The following is a 22,075-nucleotide window of genomic DNA, read 5'->3' on the forward strand; positions in this document are numbered from 1 at the left end:
TTCACAGTGCTTTGAGGAAGGAATTCTCAAAGGGGTTTAAAGGAGTTAAAATCGTATTTATTTAAAAAAATCATTCAATCACTTTCTAGGCTGTGAGAACAGAAGGGGAGGGGGTTTCTTTCATCACTTATTTCAAAACTCAGGATGTGCAGACCGTGTCCTGCCCTAATTTAACCCACACAAATTTTTACGTTTGCTGCTAAAGCCTGGGAATTAATGCTGCTCAAACACAAAGTTTCATTAGAACTAATATGGAAAATGTGACTCAGATGTACAAAGGATAATCACTTCCTCTATTAAACCCAGCCCTGAGCATTGTTCCTGTCCAGAAGGCAAAATGACAACAGTTGCACAAGCAGCACTCAATTCCAGGGCAACAGATGATGGTTTGTATTAAATCAAGACACGCAGAGATTTTAAAAATACTTTTATTATTGTAATGAGACTGCAATATTATCTAAATAAACTTTTCAATCACTATTACACTCTATTTTTCTCATGAAGGTTCCAGTTGGGAATGACACAAAGTATCCTGCAACCTGCACACTTAAAAGTTTATAGAAACATTCAGTAATAAAAGGCCTTTGCAATATGTTGTTTTATTTTAAAAAAACCCATCAGAGTTATAAATCAAAGTGTACACTGAAGTCGATTTATTTCAGAGACCCACTGACAAACAGCTTCTGTCAAAGAACAACTCTGGGTGTGCTCACAACCACTCTGTGGGAGCCTTGACCACAAGGGCTGCTACAAAAGCAAGGGAAGGGACTGAGCAGAGTTGTAGCAGTCAGTGTGAGCCAGAATTTAGGCCACTGCTAATTACAGTTAATTTTGCTTAATTCTGTCGCTCACGTAATACTTAAGGCAAATTTCCTTGTATACTCGTTTTCCCAAGCTAAAGCAACAACATAAGCACAGTTCACAGCACACTGAACAAAAGGTATTTTATGGTTATTTTTGTAAGATGCGGCAAGAACAAACACTACACATTGCAGTTATAACTCCTACTTTTCTGCTTAGAATGATGAAATTCTTTTTCAGTTTGTATCCGAAAAGACTTGAACAATCCACCCTTTCCAATTTTATCAGAAATACTATTTAAGATTTGAACCAAAAGTTTTCTGGATCGGGAGATATCTCAAAGCTGATGGGAGTTCTCAATACAAATCCACAAACCCTCGAACAAAAGGAGAATCCAATGCACTGTTACTGCAAGTAGACAACACAAAAATTACATTCAAATGAGAGACATTCTACAGGATTCTTTTCACGACAACAAACTCAACTTCAGTAGCTCCAACAAGTTGGGAAAAAATGAGAACTTAGGTTTTTAGCCTAAATGCCACAGTCTTCAGTTTGCAACAGCAATGTACCATCAGCACCCACAACTCGGCTGTAAAATTTCTCCTCAGTAATACACAGAAAAGACACATCTGACATCAGAAACAGTAACACGAACAAGGATTGAAATACTGGCAAAAAAATCAGAAAAGAGGTTTTTGGTGGCATCCTTGTGTATGTGGACCATAAGATATGTTAGCAGGAGAAGTATCTCACGAAAAAACCATTGTTCTGGCTCTGCACAATGCTCTTTTCACCTTTTGTTAATCAGACATTCAATAACAAAACAGTGACTGGGGACAGCACCAGCACTGTCCTGACCTTGCTGCTCTGGAGGTAAAACCTTCTGCCATCCTTTGACAGGCAGAATTCAGTCCCCAGGGTGTGCAGGGAGTGCACATTGAAAATAAAATGAAATATAACAGTCCCTTAACCAAAAAAAGTGACATTTCCTGGATTTCTGGAATGTTAGGAGAGCAACATTTGTAAGTGAACCTGTTAAAAGATTCCATCCCAGGCAGTTATGGTAGTAACAATACAGTGAATTGATTTAAAATGAGAGTAATTTTAAACAAGAAACTGGACTGAAAAAACCATGATGGTCCCGGAAAGAACTGTGTGCTTTGTCATCCCTGTTTATTTTAAAATATATTTATATTTTTACAGTAGAGACTCAATCATTTTTTACATATAAATACAACAGCATTGAAGTTCGATTAAGATTTAATTCTTAGAAGTAAATGGACCAGACTTTTTCACAGGTGTAGAACTCTTTCAGAACTTTTTAAAATTTAATTCTTGCTACAGTTGAAAAAGTGGAAATATTATTGTATAATTTTATCACAAGCTTCTTTCCCCACTTGTGAAAGCGAAGACAAATTTACCAAAAGGCAACACCACAGTTCTTAGTCCTGACTTTGAACACATTTAACAGCATTTGCTCAAATCACACAGATCAGCTATTACAGTGATTCAAGAGAAAAGCGTATTTTCATCACCCAGTGGAATCCCAGTCTGCCAGAGAACCTCACAAACACGGAATCCTCACTCCTGGGTCACCTCCTCCTTTGGCTGTTTGAGCTCAGTCAGAAGCTCCTTCCCACTTTCTCCTGCTTTTGAGGCAAAGAGAGCAGCTCCCTCCTTAAAGCCCAGGAGCTTCAAGCTTCTGGCATAATCTGCATACACAGCATGGATCAGTTTATGTAAATGAAGCATTAAGGAAAATATAAATTAATAGCAAAATGAAACTCAGAATCCTTTTTTCCACCCTTCTTACTCCTTGGCTCTCCCCAGGTGAAAATGCTGAATATTGCTACCAATTGTGCTAATCCATTATTTGTCAGCACAAATAAGAAAAAAAAAAAGTTGGTTTAAATCCTCCATTTGAACTCATATTAGTATTTATAAATATGCAGAGTGATGTAAACCAAACCCAACATTTCAGATATGCTTAAGTACCTACCATGATATAACGGCAAAAAGTGCAACAGAAATTTTAACATCACAAGGATTTTTTCATTAATTAGACCAGAAGTTACCTACACGACTTATTAGTGGCATCTTTAATTTACAGGCTGATGACTCCATAGAACAGGATCAGGTGTTATTTACATATGCATTATTATTTATACTATATAATACAAAAGTTTGTGCAACTGCTCAGCTTTCCAGAACACCAAGTCAGATGTGGAGATTTAGTGAGCAAAGACATGATTTCAGAAAAAAGGATATTTGTATCATCATTAACTTCAAACGCCCCGTACTTCAGACAAGCTTCTACAAATAAAGCTGCTCTATCAAAGTACCTCATGCTGTTAAATGGGGGAAAAAAAAAAAAAAAAAGAGAAAAATTTGTTAGTATACAAACCAGATAAGTATTGCAGGACATCACACTAAAACACTTCCAGAGAGGCTTTCTGAATCTTTTTCATATCTCCCCTTTCTCCTTGCACTCAAGAACTGACACTTGCTATAAATTTTTCTGAAAGATCAGGCCTGAAGTTACTCAGAAAAAATCATAGATACTATAAATCATTACTGCTTGGTCTATGGGTGCAGGCAATCTTGAAGCCTGTGATGCCTTGGGAAGGCTGACCTGAAACAGAGACGGGACAGAGCTAGAGAATAAAGTAGATATTTATTAAATATTAATATTTCTTAAAAGGCCTTTAAGGATCCACCTTGGGCAGGACAGGGCCTGACCAGGGCTACACCCAAGGTGGACCCAAAATGGTCACAAAATGGACAAGCAAGGTCTCACACTTCTCTAAGTTTTGGTCCGTTTGCACATTGGGGTTTAATAGTCCAGTTACAGCCCCAGGTTGTGAGGTCCCATCCTTCTTGTTCCACCCTTCAGTCCACTGTTGTTTGCGCTTTTGGGCCTGAAAGTTGCCCTTGGTCTTCAGCAGAAGAATTTGTTTTGTCTCCCTACTCTGTGAAAAGAGCTGACTGGCACTTAATATGAGGCTCAGAACTACACCCCTAGGCAGCACAGAATCTGAAATACATGAAAGCTCAAACTTAAGGCATCACCTGTAGTGAAATGAAATGCCAGTTGCAGCCTACAGGTTAAAATTAATTAAAGAAAAACACCCTAAAACAGAAACAGACGTCAGAACTAAGCGTGGACAAGAGAAAACACAGGTTGTGCTGTTTCACCTTTACCTGTGCAACATCTCTGCAACTTTTGTGAAGCAGCCAAGAGACAGGAGCACAAGGATGGCCTTAGATTTCTGGTTGACCTGCGGGGAGCAGAGGTGATCGACCCAGCGCCGCAGCACATCCGCGCACTCCTCCGAGCTCAGCCGCACCTGCGGGACACAGCACAGCCTGAGCCCGTCCCCAGCTGCCACACACATACACTGCACTCTGCCCCTGCTGCATTCTCCTCAGGGCAGCAGTAAAAGCATCTGAAACCATCCTTTTTTTAATAAAAAGTACCCATATTCTTCGAATTAATACAAGGAAAATCACAGCTATCTGGGTATAAAAATACTTTGCTTGGGTCACTCCATTTTTACATGTGATTAACATCATTTTCAACCCAAGCTGCTCTGAAGTTTTTCTAAATCAAGAAGTTACTCTTCACCCTTCACTGAAGACTTAAGGACAAAAAAAAATCTTTATTTTTCTGAAAAGCAGCATTCCCTCATTTAGAAAATCTAAGTACAACTTTTTCCATTCTTTCTTCAGGAAACATAACAGAAACTTTACTTAAGAGACACTGAAAAATCCTTATTAACTCCTGCCCATTTATAATGTGGATAATTAATACTGTGTCTGGGTAGTTTTGCTGTAGTTATGGCTGCACACCAAAACAGAAGGTGATGCAAATTTATGTGGGTGGTGCTAATTTTGAAATCAGCTCACACATTACATAGAGCCCAGCAGAGTCTCTGCCCAGTTACCTATTCACATTCAGGAGTGGGTTTTTGTAGTTTACTACCAACTTTACACTGCTGCAGCTATATGGACCTTCCCAAACTGCTGAAAAATTAGGAAATTGAGCATTCTAAGGCTTTTTAGGCCCCAATCCTGTGATGTGGACAAGGAGGGCAGACCTGTGTGGTCAGAAGGTTGAAGAATCTGCCAGCGCTGATTGAATGGACTGGCTTCTCACAGCTGAACAGCATTTCTAATTGATGTTTCAGTAATTTAGAGAACTTCAGCACCCTCCTCAGCCTTCCTAAGCCCAGATGTTAAGCAGGTGGTTGGTGTTAACCAGCCTGGGAATTGCACACCTTGGCCAGCCAGGCTGCACGGTTCCACTCGCCGTAGGTCTGCAGGTAGCGACAGGCGTCCGCAGCCTTGTCAATCAGACACAGCAGCTGCACCCCCTCTGCAACACAAAAAATGCACTCCAGTCAGGAAATCCAGGGAAAAAAGAGAAAAAGAGTTGCTACCAAAGTGTGGAAAAGGATCTCCATATTCTCTGCACAATGAAGGTGTTGAGATTGCTCTCAATATAACCTGGGTGCCAGTTATTGCATCTTCGTTCTGGGCTGCAGAGGCCACACAAAGCCCTCATTTATCTTTGTTCTCGACACAAATTTAGGGGCTCACAGGACTTCTCATCATACACAGAATGATCTTTGTAAAATAAATAAATAGATTTCATAGGTAGTTTTTTAATTTAACGTTGTCCACAGTGCAATTATTAACAGTCTACAGAGTGGAAAGTAGTTTTTCCAGGCAAGTAAAGACTTTTAACTTTCTTGGCACGTCTGAGTATTTCAGTGATATGGTTCTAACTTAAATGTTTCAGCGATGCTTCAGCTCTTGCATTAAGCAACACTAACCTGTACTTGTAAGGAAATACATATTATGAAGAAAGTTCTGAACTGAAAAGGAGACTAAATCCGTGTTTCACGTTTTGTAACAGGACACCAAATTTTAGTTAAATATTTAATTAGAAAAGTGAAAAATACATATTATGTGCTCAGCTTCATTTTGTACAAACAACTGCTACAAGATTTACTCCAGAAGTAAGTCTTCCAGTGAAAATAAATCAAGACAAGCTGGATTTTATAACTCAGTTACTGATCTTTTTTTTTTTGTTAACTACTCTATGCAGTTACAGCACATGCAACATGTAAGGTTTATCCCAGCAGGATTCACTCCTATTTCCACTGGCATCCTTAAAAATGATGAGAATTATCAGTTTACAAGCAAAGAGGAGGAGATATTTCACCTGCAAGCTTTCCATTGGCTATCATGTTGGTTGCCACCAGTTTAATGGTGCTTTGAGATGGCCCTGACGAGGTGACAGTTGTGACCAGGCAAGCTTTGAGGGAATCACAGTAATAATGTGCATTCTCTGAACTGGTTTCTAGCAGTAGTTGCACTGCTCTGTCAGTCTGGCAAGAGAAAAAAATGCAACTTTGACCACAACATATCAATTCTGTGTAAAAGCCATTCTATTTTTAACCCTTTTTAAGACACGGAACAAATAACAATGAAAGTTATTCTAAAACAGGCTACAAAAATATCTCCCCATCTAGTAATGACTAAGATTCTATTTAATTGGACATTTGCAATAAGGACAGCATTGAAAACACAATGAATTTAACATAAGAATGCAAAAACTCTGCACTGGGTTCATACAACTAGGAAATAACAAATAAAGTTAGAAAGAGCTTTCCTTGAATAGGCTAAGTACACAAAAAAGACAGAGAAGAAGAATAAAAAACTCAAATATTACCCACAAACCTGGCCCAAGAGAAGAAGCTGATCAGCACATTTCCTGGTATGATCGTATGTTGATCTCTTCACTTCCTGGAGATTTACCCTTTCCAGCTGGAATTTCTGGACAAAGAAGGAAAACTATTTTAAATGTAAGCCTACCATAAGAAATAAAACCAGGCATTTAAAAGATATGTAAATATCTTGCCAGTTTTTGCAACAGCCTCTATTTTTAAGTACCAAGAATGTTTTAATCCAGACTGGTATGTTACTAAGTGAAATATGCACAGGGAAGTGAGTGTTTATTGTGCTGATGGCATTCCTATCAAATTTGGTTTTGAACTCCTTGACAAACCTGGAAGTAAGAATTTTCACACAGAATGTCATAGCATATATCCAGAGGATTGACCAAGTGCTCTAGGAGGATGGCTGTGTCTGGCTTTGCAGGCTTTTCCTGGCATAAGCTGTGCAAATAGTGGGCAGCAACAGTCCAGAAATGCAGCTCAGATTCGTCCCCATACAGTCTGAGAAGATACAAAGTAGGATGTGAAACAGGTTTGTATTTTTTCATACACCTCATAAAAATACGATATATTTCATTTTCTCAAAGACTGTGCATTCCTGTGGACAACACAAGTACTTTGGGAGAATATTACAAGATGACATTCAGCAAGGTTAAGCTACAACAGCAGTTAAACTCCAGGAATGCTCAGCATAGAAATAGGTAAAAATTGATATTTATTATTATTTTACACTTAGTCACTGATATTTTCTTTCAACCACAAGTTACTAAGTTTGAAAACCATCTCTGAACACAGACAGACCAGAACTGGCTCAGTTTAGGCAGAGGGACCACACAGAATGAATACACTTGAAGTAAACCCCAGGCCCTCCCCTGTTTGTACAGAACTATTGTGAAGTTCTAAATTACATTTTGGGGCATGAACAACTAAATGTAATGTGGCTACCAGAACTTCAGTTATGCAAGTGCCACCAAGGCTGAGGGAAGTTCCTTGTATCTAGCAAGCAAATAAAACTGTTTCAGTGAGGTAACATCTCCATTTTGGTCCTAAAACCACTCTACTAGGTGAGTAACAAAAGAGTTTAGGGTCTGTGCTAAGTTAAAGGACAACTGGGTGGGTTCCCAAACTTCAGCTCCTTCCTGTGTGTTATTAACATCAAGATTTTCCTAGGAAACATTTCCTATGTTTATCTGAATCTCTACTACCTGGCAACCAGGAGACATCTCTGCAGGAGAGTGAAATCTGGATCAAGCAGAAGTTTCTTAATGTCACTGCAAAAGAGAAAGTGTTAAAGAATCTGTAAAATGCTGGGCAGGATTTTTTTTGTTTGTTTGTTTGTTTTTGTTTTTGTTTTTGTTGGTTGGTTGGTTTTGAAGACAAATAGGATACACCACACACAAACTGAAAAGATCCCAAACCCCCAAAATACATGATTTCTTTTCAGAAATGAAAAAAAAAATGCAGCTAGGAAAATAATTACAGCAGGCATTATATAAAATTTGAAATATAACTGATTTCCAGGGGCAAATGCAGTGAATCCATCAGGATCTCTTTCTCCCTGCAATATAGGGAATTACCACCAGGGTGTATGCAAAGCTGCCAATTAGTCTGCAGTAATTCTGCTAATTACAATATTAATTGCAGCTATGTAGTGACATGGCAGAAGGGACGCACTTGCATGAATTTAGGTTTTCCATTTCTGCTTCAGACTGGATAAAAATAGGCTGTTACTTTTTCCATCCTACTAAATAAAAGGACAAAAGTAAAATGGACAAAATTTTCTGCTTACTAGCTTTAACTATCATTTTCAAGATTTAAATTCAGTGTCAAAATCTGTTTTCGGTGTAAATAGAGCAATGTGCATCAATATTACTCTGGAATTTTGTCTTCAACAAAGGATTTCTGAAGTCATCTTCTTTTCCTCAGAGCTCAAATATCCTAACAAACCTTGGAGTATTTTAAGTAGCAGTGTCCAATCCAGTCTGGATCAGCATAAAGAACCCCTAAATCCTTAAGAATTATTATTTTAATTTAATTACTGCTTAAAACATTTCAAATGCCCACAGGTCAGTTGAAATCATGTACCCATCAGTACCTTTAAAGCACCAAGTTTAAAATTACATTAAAATTACATAAAAAATAACTTTTTTAAAAATAAAAAGCTGTCATTACTCAAGAGTATCTTTAGAGAGGTGAAAAGAATTCTTTCTTCATTAATTGTGAATTGCCAAAAACTTCAGAGTTTTTGTAACCTCAGAATTTCATAGCTTACACAAGTAACAATAAGAAAACTCTTACTTGGACAATGAATTCAACTGCTCTTGAAGAAGGTTTTTAATATTTTCGTTCTCTGGATAATCACTGGATTAAAAAAAAGGGAAAATTTGAGGTTTTCTACATTACCAAAAGGACAGAATTATCTGAAATGGAAGAGCACTACTTGTAGGAGAAAAAACACAAGCACAAACAAGAAAACAATCTTTCACATTCTTTTCGTAAGCCATTCATGCAGCTTTATCCAAAATAGCAGTGAAAGATTTGAGTTTGCCTCCATTGAACCTCAGAGTCAGTGCCAATCTTCCTTTTCCCATTTTGCTTTTTTTCATTAACCTTAAAATGAATAAAAATGGCAATGCCTAGAGCATTATTGTGTGACATGAGTCAATCCAGGAGACAGAAATGTGCTCCTATGATGATGTGAATGTGGCTCCCCAAAAATACAGACTATTAGGATATCAGACTATCACTAGCAGTTACACTTTAGGAACAACTCTGGCTGCTGCATTAACTTCTAGAACAAAGAGAACACAATTTTTTTCAGAAGTAATACAATGCCATAAAAATATTGCCAGGACTTAAAGCAGACTGCGGTTTTTAATAGCCAAGTGCTACTGAAAGCCAGAAGAAATACCTGACCTTAGAGCCTTATCTATTTATTACTTTTAGCAATAAATAGTGAACTAATTATGTTTTTGACTGTCCCCAAGAGCAAGGACACAGCTATTTGCACAGAAAATCTAATAAAAGATGTAGGCTTTAAAAAATATGTTGTACACAGATATATATATTTGTTCTTACATGCTCATAATATCTAGAGAATATTTCTCATCCCACGGTTGATGCAGCAGGAATGCTTTTAAAGTTAATGAAGCCCTTGGAACAAGCAGGTAGGGACACCAGACAGGTTCTGAAACAAAAAGGAAAAGATTCATTGTCCAGAGGGTCGTGTGCAATAATGCTGTGTTCATTGAGCAGAAAATGCAGCACAGAAAATGGGTACCAGAAAATGTTCACCAGAATATGGACACCAGAAAATGTAACTCCAGAAAATGCACCACAGGAAATGTACACTCAAAAAGTGTGTGCCAGAAAATGTCCCAGCTTGTTTGCAAGCACCAGGAAAATCATTAATTAAGGTGTTTTCACGCACCCAGCACAGGCTGCTGGACATAAAAGCTTATCAAGTAAAAACATTTCATAGAAGGCAAAGGGCTATCAACTATATTTCACAGTGAATTTAGCCACAGACTCCTGGAGCGCATTATATTGGCTTTGGCAGAGCTGTGAACACTGATTATTGCCACTACATGGGCATGGTGCAAAGTAAAGCTATACCAAATATATCATCAAGCATGTTTAGTTTTGCTTTGTCCCCTTAATTCCTACAGTACAATACTGAAGGAATTAAGGGGACGAAGGATTAAACCCCATCATCTGGAAAGGCTGGCGGCAAGTTTAGTAAGATAAAGATTACACATTCAGTGCTGTCACACAGATGTAAAAGTCAGTAAGTCTGTTCTCACTCCAAGGTGTGGGTGGCAGGCAGTAAATGCTACCCAGCGACTGAGGAGTAAAACAAGTACCAAAACCAGCTCCATTATTAAATATTCACAATTCCCTGTACTTCGTGTGCACTGAGTGATGTAGGACTCTTGTAGATGCGATTTGGTAATTAAAACATTAGCACAGAGCAGAGGCAGGAGGACAGCTCAATCCCAGGCAGGCACAAGCCTCATTTCAGTGTGCTTGGCTTTACAACATTCATTTTTATAACTTCATATTGCGAAACACTCATTTGATAGCAGAAATGGCTGTGATAAATCCCATGTTTCCTCAAATCAACCACAGCTCCCCACATCACAGTTTATTACATGTGTCTTGGAATCTACTGGGGTTTAAGGAAATCTAATGTTTTAAGGAAATTGTATGAGTAAAGGTAGGATTGACTCAAAAGGCAACAACAAGAAGAGTCATTGGGAACACCAGCAATAATCCAAAAAAAAATGTAGCTTAGTTAACTAGTTAAATATTTAAATTCCCTTTTCAAACATATGGCTAAAAAGGCAAATAGCACTGATACTGCTATTTTAAAAGTTAGTTTGAAAAGCAATGGATCAGTCCACAAACACCTGGGAAAAAAAAATCAGAAAATACATTTTCACACGTCAAGAAATGCTTCAAAATCATGTAATCAGTACCAGTGATGCAGGTACTGATACCTAATTGATGTGCCAATGCTTTTTAAATCAATTTGCTAGATACCTGTACAAAAAGCTCTTATTTTGTTCATTTATATTTCAAATAAACTATTAAGAAGTACATGTTATTTAGGAGATTAAACATGTATTAAAAAACCCATGTATATGACCTAAGCACAAAAAGATTACCTGTATCTATGAAAAGCAGCAGAAAGGCATTGAAAGGAGTGACAATTCCCTGTTCTAACAGAAGTGCTGAGCTCCACTTTCCAAACAGGAGTGCAGAAGCATCAAGCAGTGGCCAGCACAAAAGGCACGAGCATACCTATTAAATCCTGCTCATCCATCCTGAAACACGAGGCCTTCATGGATAAGTCCAGCACTCTGATGCATCCATCATCTGATGCCAGCACCACTTTGTCCGACGTGCACCAGTCCACATCCAAGATCCGGAAATTCACATTTCTCCCGCTCCTCAAACTGCTCACCATTTGTACCTGGGGAAGTTGAGTTATTTGTTATTTTTAGCAGCCTCTCCATCACCCCGTGTGAGGCTGTGTCACACACCCAGGAGTCACAGCACGAAATTCGGGATGAAAGGTGAAGTTAGCCATGAATCATTTCAATAATGGTCTTTTCTGGAGAGCAGGGAATTTAGATACCTTGGAGTTGGTCACACAGTTGCCCTGGAACAATACTGTTTCCCAATTTAGAGCTGAGGGAAAAAATCCTTTTGAGCATAGTGTACAGCTGCCTTTTTGTTATCTTTTCTAACAGGACAGGATTAGATGTATAATAGAACTGAGAATATAAAATACTACTACAGATACTCTGAAAGACTTGAGACTGAAAATGTGAATTTAATTTAAAATGCTTTCATGTAGGAAACTCCTTTATCCTAGAAAAAAAAAAAGAGGGAACAGCTAGAAGAGGTGTATCTTGTGGCATCAAAACTATTCAAATGTGCCTCAAGGAGAGACTCATTGGGTAATATCCTACTCTGCTTATGTAATTCACAGAAGTTGTTCATATCTGCTGTCTATTCTTATCATCAGTGCAGTTTCATATTGCACTAATTAAGTGTCTGAGTTTGGAGCTGGTGCTGATTACAAAGTGAACAGGAAAAAAATTAAAATTCTTGCTTCATACCCTGAACTTATTCCAGGGGCTAAGTTAAAACAGGACAATTATATTCCCCTCCCCATGGTACTCTAATCCCCTGAAAGACCTACAAAGCAAACCCCAGAAGCTTTGTGAACATAACCACAGAGTTTCTGAGTAAGAAGAGAAGCAAGACAATATTAATGAACAAGTGTCTGGTTTTCTGGTACTCCCTAACAAATTAAATCTCTTGACCATACACAGAGGAAACCCGCAGTGAAAGCAATCTCCTGTCCACAGACTGAAGTCTCAGACTGGGGACTCCCCTTTAAATTTTCAAGGTCTGCCTCAAAACCATTACAAGAGGATGGCAAAGAGGATCTCAGACATTGTCAGCTTTAAGAATGGAAGACAATTCTCATTGCTGGCAGCTCAGAGATGCTTTATAGGGAGTAAAATCTTCTGAGAAAAGCAATATAACTTTATCACACAACTGCCAGCAAGAAATCCTGACTCAGTAAAATTCCATCCCTCACTCATCCTGATTTTCAGAGGTGAGGTGTGGGCTTTGAAGAGAAATTATCAAACTCACAGCCACTTACCTCTTTTGAATCCCAAATTTCTGCCCCATCGTTGTACATGGCAAGAAGTTTTTGATTTCCTTTCCCTGGGGCAAACCGTATTTTTTTCACCCAGCTGCGGTGTGTAGGAATCCCCCTAAGGAAAGACAAGGCCAGGATCTTCATCACCTATACCCATCTATACCCATCATCTCCATCATTCTGTACCCAATATTGTAGAAAATTGAATCCTTACCAGGAACTTTTCACATCCTGTTATTGCACAGAATGAGGAGCAGAACAATCTCTATTTATGCACACACGAATGGATGCCCAGATTATGAATTTATTAAACTAAAATCATGAAATGTTTGGAATAAACACTACAACACTTAATGTTTTACCAGAAGCCATTGCAGATTTAATGCAAAAAAAGATATCTAGCTGCTTTTAAAGCCTTGATTAAATGTTAATTCTTCTGAAAACACAAGAGATTAAATGTAGGGAATTGCGACACGGTAGAGATTTTCTGGATTTTTATTCCAAAATACTTGCATTTTTCCCTACAGTGAAGAATAAAAATGAGGAAGGATGAAAACATTCCACATTCTAATACTCATCATCTCTTGTTTGACGGACTTAAGTTTGCATTCATACCTGGATACTCGAGCTTTCAAATCCCAGAAGTTTAAGTTTCCATCAACATCTCCAAGAACCAGGATATCCCCTTTCCAGGCAATACAAGTAATGCTCCCCATACTTCCCTGAAAACATTTAAGAAGCAGAAAAATACCTCGTGGTTAATAGACTCAAACATATGAACAAATATTTCAACATTAGTATTAATTTAAAAAAAAAATATACAACATGATAGACCAAACTTTACTTAGTTAAAACAGGAAAAAATAATAAGACTGTGAAATAAGTCTGAAATAAGACTGTGAAAACAGAATTGCTATCAGTTTTTAAGTTGGAATTCATATTTCAGATTTCAAAATACTACACTACTGACCACTTGCTGCTACAAAACTTATCCCTGATTTTTTTTCTGGCAATCAAAGCTGAGTAAAAAATTAAAGCATCAACGATACAGAAAAATTGGAACTCACATCTGGAGGAATTCTTGCACTGTCTTTTACTGAGTTTCCCTCTACTGTGAGATGATAAACCTGCCCATCAGCACCTGTGAACACAAAGTGCTCTCTGGCAGAGATGTTCTGGCTCAGCTCTGATTTACTTTCAGCTTCCTGCAACAAGCTTTAAAAAGAACATTGTGAGAAACAATGGTTTTGTTCTTGAAATCAGAATTGCAAGACAAATTCTACCTCATGCACAGAAACAGCACAAAAAAACCCCAGCCTATATCTTCCAAACACTTTATTTAACAGTTAACTACTTATTAGTTCCATTCTAGTGGAAATGTTCAAGGGCAAGTAACAGTTTTACTTAAAGAACCGGGTAACCAATGGACTGCCACAGACACACCTGAGAGAAACAGGGACACCAAAGTACACTGAAGTCCCACTAATAAAAACTAAAGGGAGGCCCATAAAGTTATTTTGCTTGCTCTGTACTCATGAATCAGTTCCAAAATCTTCTTTTCATTAGAAAAATGAGTGGGAAAACAAGAATTGCTATAGCACAGGACTCCACCAGGAGGAGGGATGGATACCTGATCACAGAGGATTCCACACTGCTGACTTCAGTGTCTGACACCACAGTCTGCCGGGCCATGGCCTCCCTGGCTGCCAACTGCTTCTTCCTCAGGCTTTTCAGGTTGTGGGAAGGGGACCACTCCTGTGGAAAATGGCCCAGGAAAAATGGGAAAGACAAAGGTTTATTCCCTGAATTTATTGGAGCTTTGTAACACTTTCCAAGAAAGCTGCTTTCTGTAACACCTCCCTCCATCACCCAAGGGGCAGAGCAGATTTCTTCACCAAAACCTCGTTTTTTCCTGCCTCCATTTGGTGACATGAAATGTTAAAGCACTCATCTGTATATGCTACAGCAACACTTGCTGCAAAATTGTTCCAAGATTTTATACTATTTCAATGTATTACATTTATTAAAAAGTAACAGAATCTATTCCTTACCAAAGCAGTGGCTGTAGGGAAGTTTTTAGACATTTCTCTGAGCAGAGTGCAAGTTCTGACATCCCAGATCTCCAGTGGTTTGTCTTTAAATACCACAGCCAGATACTGCCTGAAACAAATGAGAATTTACTCCAGCAAGAGTCCTTTGAGCATTTTACTTCACACCAGCACTCTGGAGGCCCTCAAGACTTAGCAGAGCAAATCAAAACCCCCTCTGAAGCTCGTGATTCCCTTGAGTTACTGAGGAGTAAAAGAATGTCTGGAAAAGAGCTCTCTTCAAAGCTTACAGAATTATAAATTTCTGCCAGGTGGTTCTGCACAGTTACTGTGGAGGAGACAAGGGAATAATTCAGAGAGCAGCAGCACCTCTGATCTCACCATGTTCAGCCTGAGCTGATGGCACAAAATACCAGGAAAACACACAAGACTGCAGGCTGGAGAGAGTTTTTTCCCTCCTGCAGATCCATGCCACTTCCTAACCCAGGGATAAATGAGCATAAAATCATTCCACACTAAACCATTGGTCAGTCACATCTCCAGATTTCTCATCTGTGGAGCTGGATGAGTGTAAACACCTTTAATCTACCACTGATCACATTTAACTTGAAAACGGAGAGGCCATGCAGCAATTTGTCCTCTCAGGCACTGCATTCCTCTCTCTGCAAGTGAACCTCCTTTCCTGTCCCACTCAACACTCTTCACCTAAGTCCATGGCTGTTCTTAATTTTTAATGCATTATTAAGAACATTGTATGGCTGAACTCTTCCAAATTCTCTGGAACTCCTACACACAAAAATATTCCTGTGCAAGCTAGAGGACATTAATTTTTCTCCTCCACTGTAAAGAAGAAGCTTTGAAGATTTAGGAGACAATGCCCTATTAAATTCAACATTGCTCTAATTTCATTTATATAAGAAAGTGAAATAATTTTCCATAGTACTACAATGATTATTTTTGATACAAGGAAATCAGGGCCTCCTGTCACAGGTCTGAGCTCAAAATAATGAGGACTTGAAAAGAAACGATTTGGTAATTTATCAGCTGACTTTTCAAACAACTGTATCTCACATCTAGTTTTTCAGCATACAATTTTTACAAAGGTGTGAAATACTTACAAAAGCTAAATAAATGTCAATAATTATCCAATCTTTTCTTTAATGCCAAACTTCCCAGTTTTAAGTAAGGCTTAAGTTATGGGAAAGAGATTTAACTTATAACGGAATCTAAGCTGAAAAAAGCAGTTCAGCACTTTTATTCTCCTTAATACTATCAAAAAGCCTGTTCAGTAAACACAGTTCCTGTAAGAAATAAAATATTAGCTACTGATTTTGCAATGTGATTGAATCCTGAAGTGACAAAGTCAATCACAGAACCATTCACAGCTTTTTCACTTGGAATTAATGTTTTGAAGCATTTTTCTCTTGATGCTGTTCACTATTTTTTCTATACACTCTGAAGTGCTTTTTTTTCTTGGAATATCTAGATGTTACGAGGATTTTCATGCAGTACAGTGAAATTTATAAACTTGCCAAGGCAGATGTACTTACTTCAAGTGAGACACCTTTATCATTTCGATGGCTGGCTCGTCATTACCTCTCTCCCCACGGAATGCAACACTCCTGCCTGGAGCACACCACAGGGGCACAACAGAAACAAACAGTCAATAAACTGAACAGAAATTGAGAAATAGCTAATGAACTGTTCTGTTTGTAAACAGAACCACTTTACAAACCAACCCGGAACGTCTCCAAGTCACCCGTCATCTCTAACGTTACTCTTGTCATTGTCAAAGTTTTACTGCATTTAATTTTTCTGCCTTTTAGAGGTTACATTAAATTTATTGTAAACTCTTCTGTCAAATCTAACTCCTGACTCACTTCCAGAGCACAAATTATAGAGAGACAGTTCAAGGAGTTATTATTTTCCAGAGCCAATGAGAGATTCTCTCCATTCCCCAAAGAAGGAAATTCATTAATAGATTTCAAGGTTTGATAAGAGAAATTAACTCTGCCATGAACTGTGACAGAATTTCATGGTGTAGTTCTACACTTATCAGAACCATTCTCTCTTCCTTTTCAGCTAAAATCATAAATCTTAAGAGCTTGTAATCTCATCCCCAACAAAGTTTTCATCCACTTACAGGAAGTGCTGCAGAATTATAGGTGTTAAGAGACATCACTGAAATAAATAATGACCTACAAACAGCATCTTCTATGCAAGTTTCATTCTCCTGAGCTTCCAAGGAAAATTCCAGCTATAAACTTTAGCTCCTCTTGTAGCTCACTGCTAAATTACTTACACCAGCTACATGAATAAATCTAGTTATCAAGAACATGAGTTAGAGCTCTCCTGTCAGAGGCTACTGGAATTCTTTCTCCTTGATTTTCAACGTCTTAGCAATTGTCTTTCATGTTTTTGTTCATTTGTACATGTGAATTTTGTTCATTTCACATTTGTACATGTGATTTTTGTTAAGGTGAATCTGAATCAGCAGAGTTTTCCCAGGCCTAAAATAGAACGTTGGGCTCTAAAGTGAGGGAAAAAGCAAAAATCAAACAGGTAAATTGCTGTGCATTTCTTGAAAGCTTTAAAAGAGGAAATTTACCATTTTTAAGCAAACCAAAGGCTTGCAGATATTCATATTTACTCAAACCTTGGTTGCCTGCAGAAATTCTGAACCTTTCATGACTCCTGTCTATAAATGCTGAGTGAAAAATCAGATTCCCATTCTACATGAGATCCATTTCCCAATGCACATATCTTTTCTGTTTTGATTTTAAACAGATGAACAAAAGACATTATATGAAAAAACTTTACAGTAATATTATGCTACAAGAATAACCTCTCTGTGCAGCACCCTGGAAATACAACCAGCTTTTTCCATAAGCTTAAAAACACTCAATTAAAAAAAATCACTTTACATAGAGCAATTTAGAAGTAGCCATGTGCCACAAGATTCAGGCTCTTCCGTTAGAACTTAAATGGCTCCAGCTTCTCACATTCCAAAATAATTAAAAATTACTGAAGTGCTTCCTGTTCTGGGCTGTCAGTAATCTCCCCAGTTATACCTCCTTATATTGTGCAAATATTGAGTACATTACAAATGTATTTATCATCCATTATGAGGCCAAAATAGTTGGAAAAAACACATGTAACCTGTTAATTTTGCTGTCAACAGTTTTTTTACTTTTTAGCCTTCCTAATTCATTATAAAAGTATCAGATTTTATTGTTTAAAATCCCTTTTATACTCATTCATACTTAAGCTGTGACCATCCTGTTGCTGAAACAAACCACAACAAATGGCTCAACACTACTTCAGGTGCACACCAAACAGTGGGTGCAGACTATGACAAAACACATTTGGAAATATGGAAATATCTGTATTTTGTGAACAAAATCCACCACTAATACCCTGTGTGGCTGCTTCTAAACCCCCTGCTGACACATATTGTTCTTTTAATAAGTGCAAGATGTTTTTGCAAAGGTGTTGGTTCAGGTCAGTCTGAAGAGCACCAGACAAAACACATCTTGTGGCTTCACAAAGAAGAGCAGAAACAGTTAAAGCTCCTCTATTATATTATTTTGTCATAACAACAGAAGGAATTAAAAAAAAAAAATAGTCAGAATTTGTCGCTCCCCAGCAAATCTGTCAGCTCCTGGAGCAGATTTCTCAGGAAACACAAACCTGTTGGAAGGTCCACCAGCTGCAGCTCGTTCCTGACCAGTCCCAGGTTGTTGGGTGTTGATGTGGCAAAGGAAATGAACCCACTCAAACTAATCCACTCAATTCCCCTGGGATCAGAAGGAAATACATGGAGCATATGAGCCAGACTATTTGAATTGCTAGAAGTCTGAACTTAAGTGGTTTTTTTAATGTATATTCTTAAAAACCCAGCACAGATGTAATTTTCTACACTTTTTGGAAACATCATATTTAAGCATAAAAAGAAGCTACACATTAACAACTATGGTGTGAATATAAAGTTACTGAATTAAATTTAAGAGCAGCTTTCCTTTCACACTGCATTAGCTCTACTTTGGTTAAAATAAAAAATTCAGGTAGAAACACAGTTAACTTTTACAAAAAGTCCTCACAGATACTCAGCACTAGAGTGAACTAAAAGCCCTGCTCTGATCAAACCAGGGGTTACTATCAAACAACTCCAATTTCCCAGCACACAGGAAAATACTCATGTGGGTGGCAGTGTGGGTAGACTTAATTCTTTCAGTCCAGAGAGAGGAGAAATAAAGATGACATAAAAAGAGAGGCCCTGAAGAGATTTCACAAAAGCACCAAAAACCTGGTCTTTTTGTTGTTGGTTTTTGTTCTTTTAGATCACACCAGAGCAGCTCCCAAGCAAATCACGCTGCAGCCCTGCAAGGATGTGAAGTTCCAGTGCTCAGAACATATTGGCAGCACAGATGGACTCTCAGCCAATTCCTGAAATATTGAGATATCCACCCCAGGGCAAAAGGGACAGAAAGTGGCACTGGGTGGGATTGTTCCTAAATAAGACCCTTCTCCAGCCCCATTTCCCACACACACTTGGTGCCTGCAGAAATTGCTTTATCTGTGAAACAAATCAAGGAGCTCCTCTAAAGAAAATTGAGCTCTAATAAACACACGTGCTCAACTTCATTTTAACACACAGATAAAAGGATTTAATGTCTCCTCAAAGCCTTCAAACACAGATTACTTAAGAACTGTTCCCAGGACAAGTATTCTGTTACATCGACTGCGTGCTTTGCAAGAATACTTGTGCAGTATGAGAAAGATAAATACCTGTATTTATGATTTACTGTCAGTAAATCCAACTCACACTGCATTAAGTAGAAGTTACCTAAATACAATGTACATGGGTGAAACCAAAAAGCATTCCCATAATATTTTGCGCATTCAATTTACAGCCATATTTATATTATTTTAGTTTAAGCTTTAAAAACGTTGAACCTTTATTCCTAAGTCCTCAAAAAAAAGTGAAAAATTTAGGGCCCAGTCTTTTTCCCAGCAGGACTTATGGAAGTTCAACCATTAATTTCAATCAAAATGAGAAGTATTCAATTGTTAATTGAAACATTTCAGGCATGATTGAATAGGAATCTACAACTGCAGTAATGGGTGACACTGCAAGTCTCCAAAGGGTCATAAATCCAGGGAATTTTTGAAATGGAAGAAATGTGAATTCTGACACCTTTTCATTTATCTGTTTTTGGGAAAAGCCCACTCCTAATGCATTGTTATTGCTGGTAGTTGTTCACAATTCTCCTGCAAAGACCTGAAGCATTTTCTACACATCTTTCCTCAGCTCAGATTTACCTGGGCAAGTCCTTTTTCTCGGCTGCTGCCTGGCCATCTGTCAATACCAATAAAGATCTACAGAAAACCAAGACACTCAAAATCAAAAGGAGACCTTAGCTCAGCTAACTGCTTGCACCTGAAACAACAGAACTTTTGGCACTGCCATACACAGAAATTGAGAATCTGAAGACAAATTTTAATGATGGAAACAAGTAATGCCTTCCCTGTTGAAATAGCAAATAATTCCTCATAAAAATCATCTTTGCCCGCCAGAATGAAGGGTTACATTCAGCTACATTCATTCTCAGACTGAACCCACTCTTTCAAAATGCAACATTTAGAGGTTCTATACATTCAACTTGTCTCAGTTACTTCAGGAGTGAGACTCCGTTGTTTTTGATTAATGTTTCCAATGCAAACAAATCACAAAGTGCACTGAAGTGGATAAAAACACAAATTACATTTCTACTTGGGAAAAAGATTGTTGTGACTTTATGTCATGGCAGCTGCTACTTAAATTTAAGGGTTGTAAGAAAAAGAGAAAGGCAAAATGGGAAATTAAACCATATGTGCTCCCAAAGTGCTGGTAGATATTTTTTCATTCTAATTTCTCTATTCAAGGAAAGTTTTTTTTTAAAGAGGTGATGAATGTTTGCAAAGCAGTTTCCCAAAGAGCAGTCAGCTGAAATTCAAATGCTAAAACAGCTTCAATTCAACTGCTAAAAGTTGGATGTAATGTGGTAATTTTCAAGTCGTGCCTGCAGGCCATAGACATTCTTGTAACAGTCAGTGAGATTTTAATTTTAAAAATAAAAGCTGTTGCAGCCTTGAACTTGCTGAGCTTCAGTGAAAAAGAATGAGCAGCACTGCTCCAGTCACAGCTATTTTGCTATCAGAATAAGCAGAAGCAGCACTGAGAGCTGCAAATGTGCCACTGAACTGAAAGCTGCACTGCAGGCTTTTTTTTTTTTGCATGTCTCAAATATATTCTTCTCTGCACTGAAGATGTTTGATTATCTCCTGTATTGCCTGCTGTCCACAGGTATCTGACTTGGTTATTTCATGGTTTCTCTTAGTAATAAGAATGATTTGTATTTCTCTCTGTCTTGAAGGAATCCTGACCTCCTGCTCCCAGTTTCTGCCAGGACAAAATCCCCTTCTTGATTTTTCACCTCACTTACACTCCTGGCAGCGGCCTGATTGATTTTCCCTCTTTGTCTGCTTTAAGCATTTCTGCCGCATCTTGCCTCAATCTCCTTATAAAAATAAAATTTAACACAGCAGGGAAGTATTTACTTCCATAATTCTAAACAAAGAGTGAAAGTTAAGTAATAATAATAAATAAAATTATTTTTTGATCAAGTAATAATCATAAATAAAATGAATATTCAAGGTTACTCACAAGTACAAACTATCTTAAAAGGAAGGACAGAAAGGCAATTCTTCCTCCTTCTGGTCACAATGGAATTTCAAAGTTTAAATAAAAACAACATCAAAAAAAACTAACCAAGCAAAAAAAAAAATCAGCATGTGACTACATATGTAGAACACCTTAAGCTCAAAAAACCCCAAAACCCAAAAAACAAACAAATAAACAAAAAACCCAAAAAAAACAAACAAAAAAACCCCCCAAAGAAATCATAATTGCTAACACCCAAACAACTCAGCAGCCATTAATTTAGAACACTTGATTTGTAAAGGAAAATTGCCTTGTTTTTATTACATTCTCTTCCTAAATATGGAGAATTCTGCTGGCCTTGAGTTACAATTTCAGAGTATTCTCAATTACATACTAAAATAGTGATGGCCCTGAAGGTGCTCTTTCAGATAAAATGGAAACAGAGGATTTATTCAATCCATCCACATTTTAGAGGTAAAGTAACAATTCCCAGTGAAAGAAAAACTTTCTCAGTCCATGAAAATCAATTTAAAAAAGAGAAAAGAATCTCCATGCCTTAATTTTAATCGCATGAAGCATTCCCTTGAACTTGTAAAAA

The 22,075-nt window shown here is 37.8% G+C and overlaps 1 protein-coding gene across 4 annotated transcripts in view; it reads right to left on the reverse strand.

Moving 5' to 3' along the window:
* Nucleotides 1–412: 412 nt before the first annotated feature.
* Nucleotides 413–22,075, reverse strand: part of WDR11 (WD repeat domain 11) — a 35,066-nt gene continuing 13,403 nt past the window's right edge. For 3 of the 4 annotated variants that reach the window (XM_066190817.1, XM_066190816.1, XM_066190815.1), the window contains exons 12-29: nucleotides 18,465–18,571; nucleotides 16,325–16,400; nucleotides 14,778–14,886; nucleotides 14,357–14,481; nucleotides 13,794–13,941; nucleotides 13,342–13,448; nucleotides 12,727–12,841; nucleotides 11,349–11,520; nucleotides 9,624–9,732; nucleotides 8,844–8,906; nucleotides 7,751–7,816; nucleotides 6,878–7,046; nucleotides 6,550–6,645; nucleotides 6,032–6,197; nucleotides 5,082–5,179; nucleotides 4,006–4,151; nucleotides 3,070–3,152; nucleotides 413–2,540 (exon numbers count right to left, since the gene is read on the reverse strand). In XM_066190817.1, coding sequence (XP_066046914.1) covers nucleotides 2,386–2,540; nucleotides 3,070–3,152; nucleotides 4,006–4,151; nucleotides 5,082–5,179; nucleotides 6,032–6,197; nucleotides 6,550–6,645; nucleotides 6,878–7,046; nucleotides 7,751–7,816; nucleotides 8,844–8,906; nucleotides 9,624–9,732; nucleotides 11,349–11,520; nucleotides 12,727–12,841; nucleotides 13,342–13,448; nucleotides 13,794–13,941; nucleotides 14,357–14,481; nucleotides 14,778–14,886; nucleotides 16,325–16,400; nucleotides 18,465–18,571 — 2,110 coding nt within the window. In that variant the 3' untranslated portion in view covers nucleotides 413–2,385. Of the gene's footprint in view, nucleotides 2,541–3,069; nucleotides 3,153–4,005; nucleotides 4,152–5,081; nucleotides 5,180–6,031; nucleotides 6,198–6,545; nucleotides 6,646–6,877; nucleotides 7,047–7,750; nucleotides 7,817–8,843; nucleotides 8,907–9,623; nucleotides 9,733–11,348; nucleotides 11,521–12,726; nucleotides 12,842–13,341; nucleotides 13,449–13,793; nucleotides 13,942–14,356; nucleotides 14,482–14,777; nucleotides 14,887–16,324; nucleotides 16,401–18,464; nucleotides 18,572–22,075 lie in introns of those variants that run through there. The other variant, XM_066190818.1, reaches the window with a different exon arrangement.

Source organism: Chamaea fasciata, unplaced genomic scaffold (genome assembly GCF_029207755.1).
Source record: "Chamaea fasciata isolate MVZ Bird 193981 ecotype frontalis unplaced genomic scaffold, bChaFas1.0.hap1 SCAF_9, whole genome shotgun sequence".
NCBI lineage: Eukaryota > Metazoa > Chordata > Aves > Passeriformes > Sylviidae > Chamaea > Chamaea fasciata.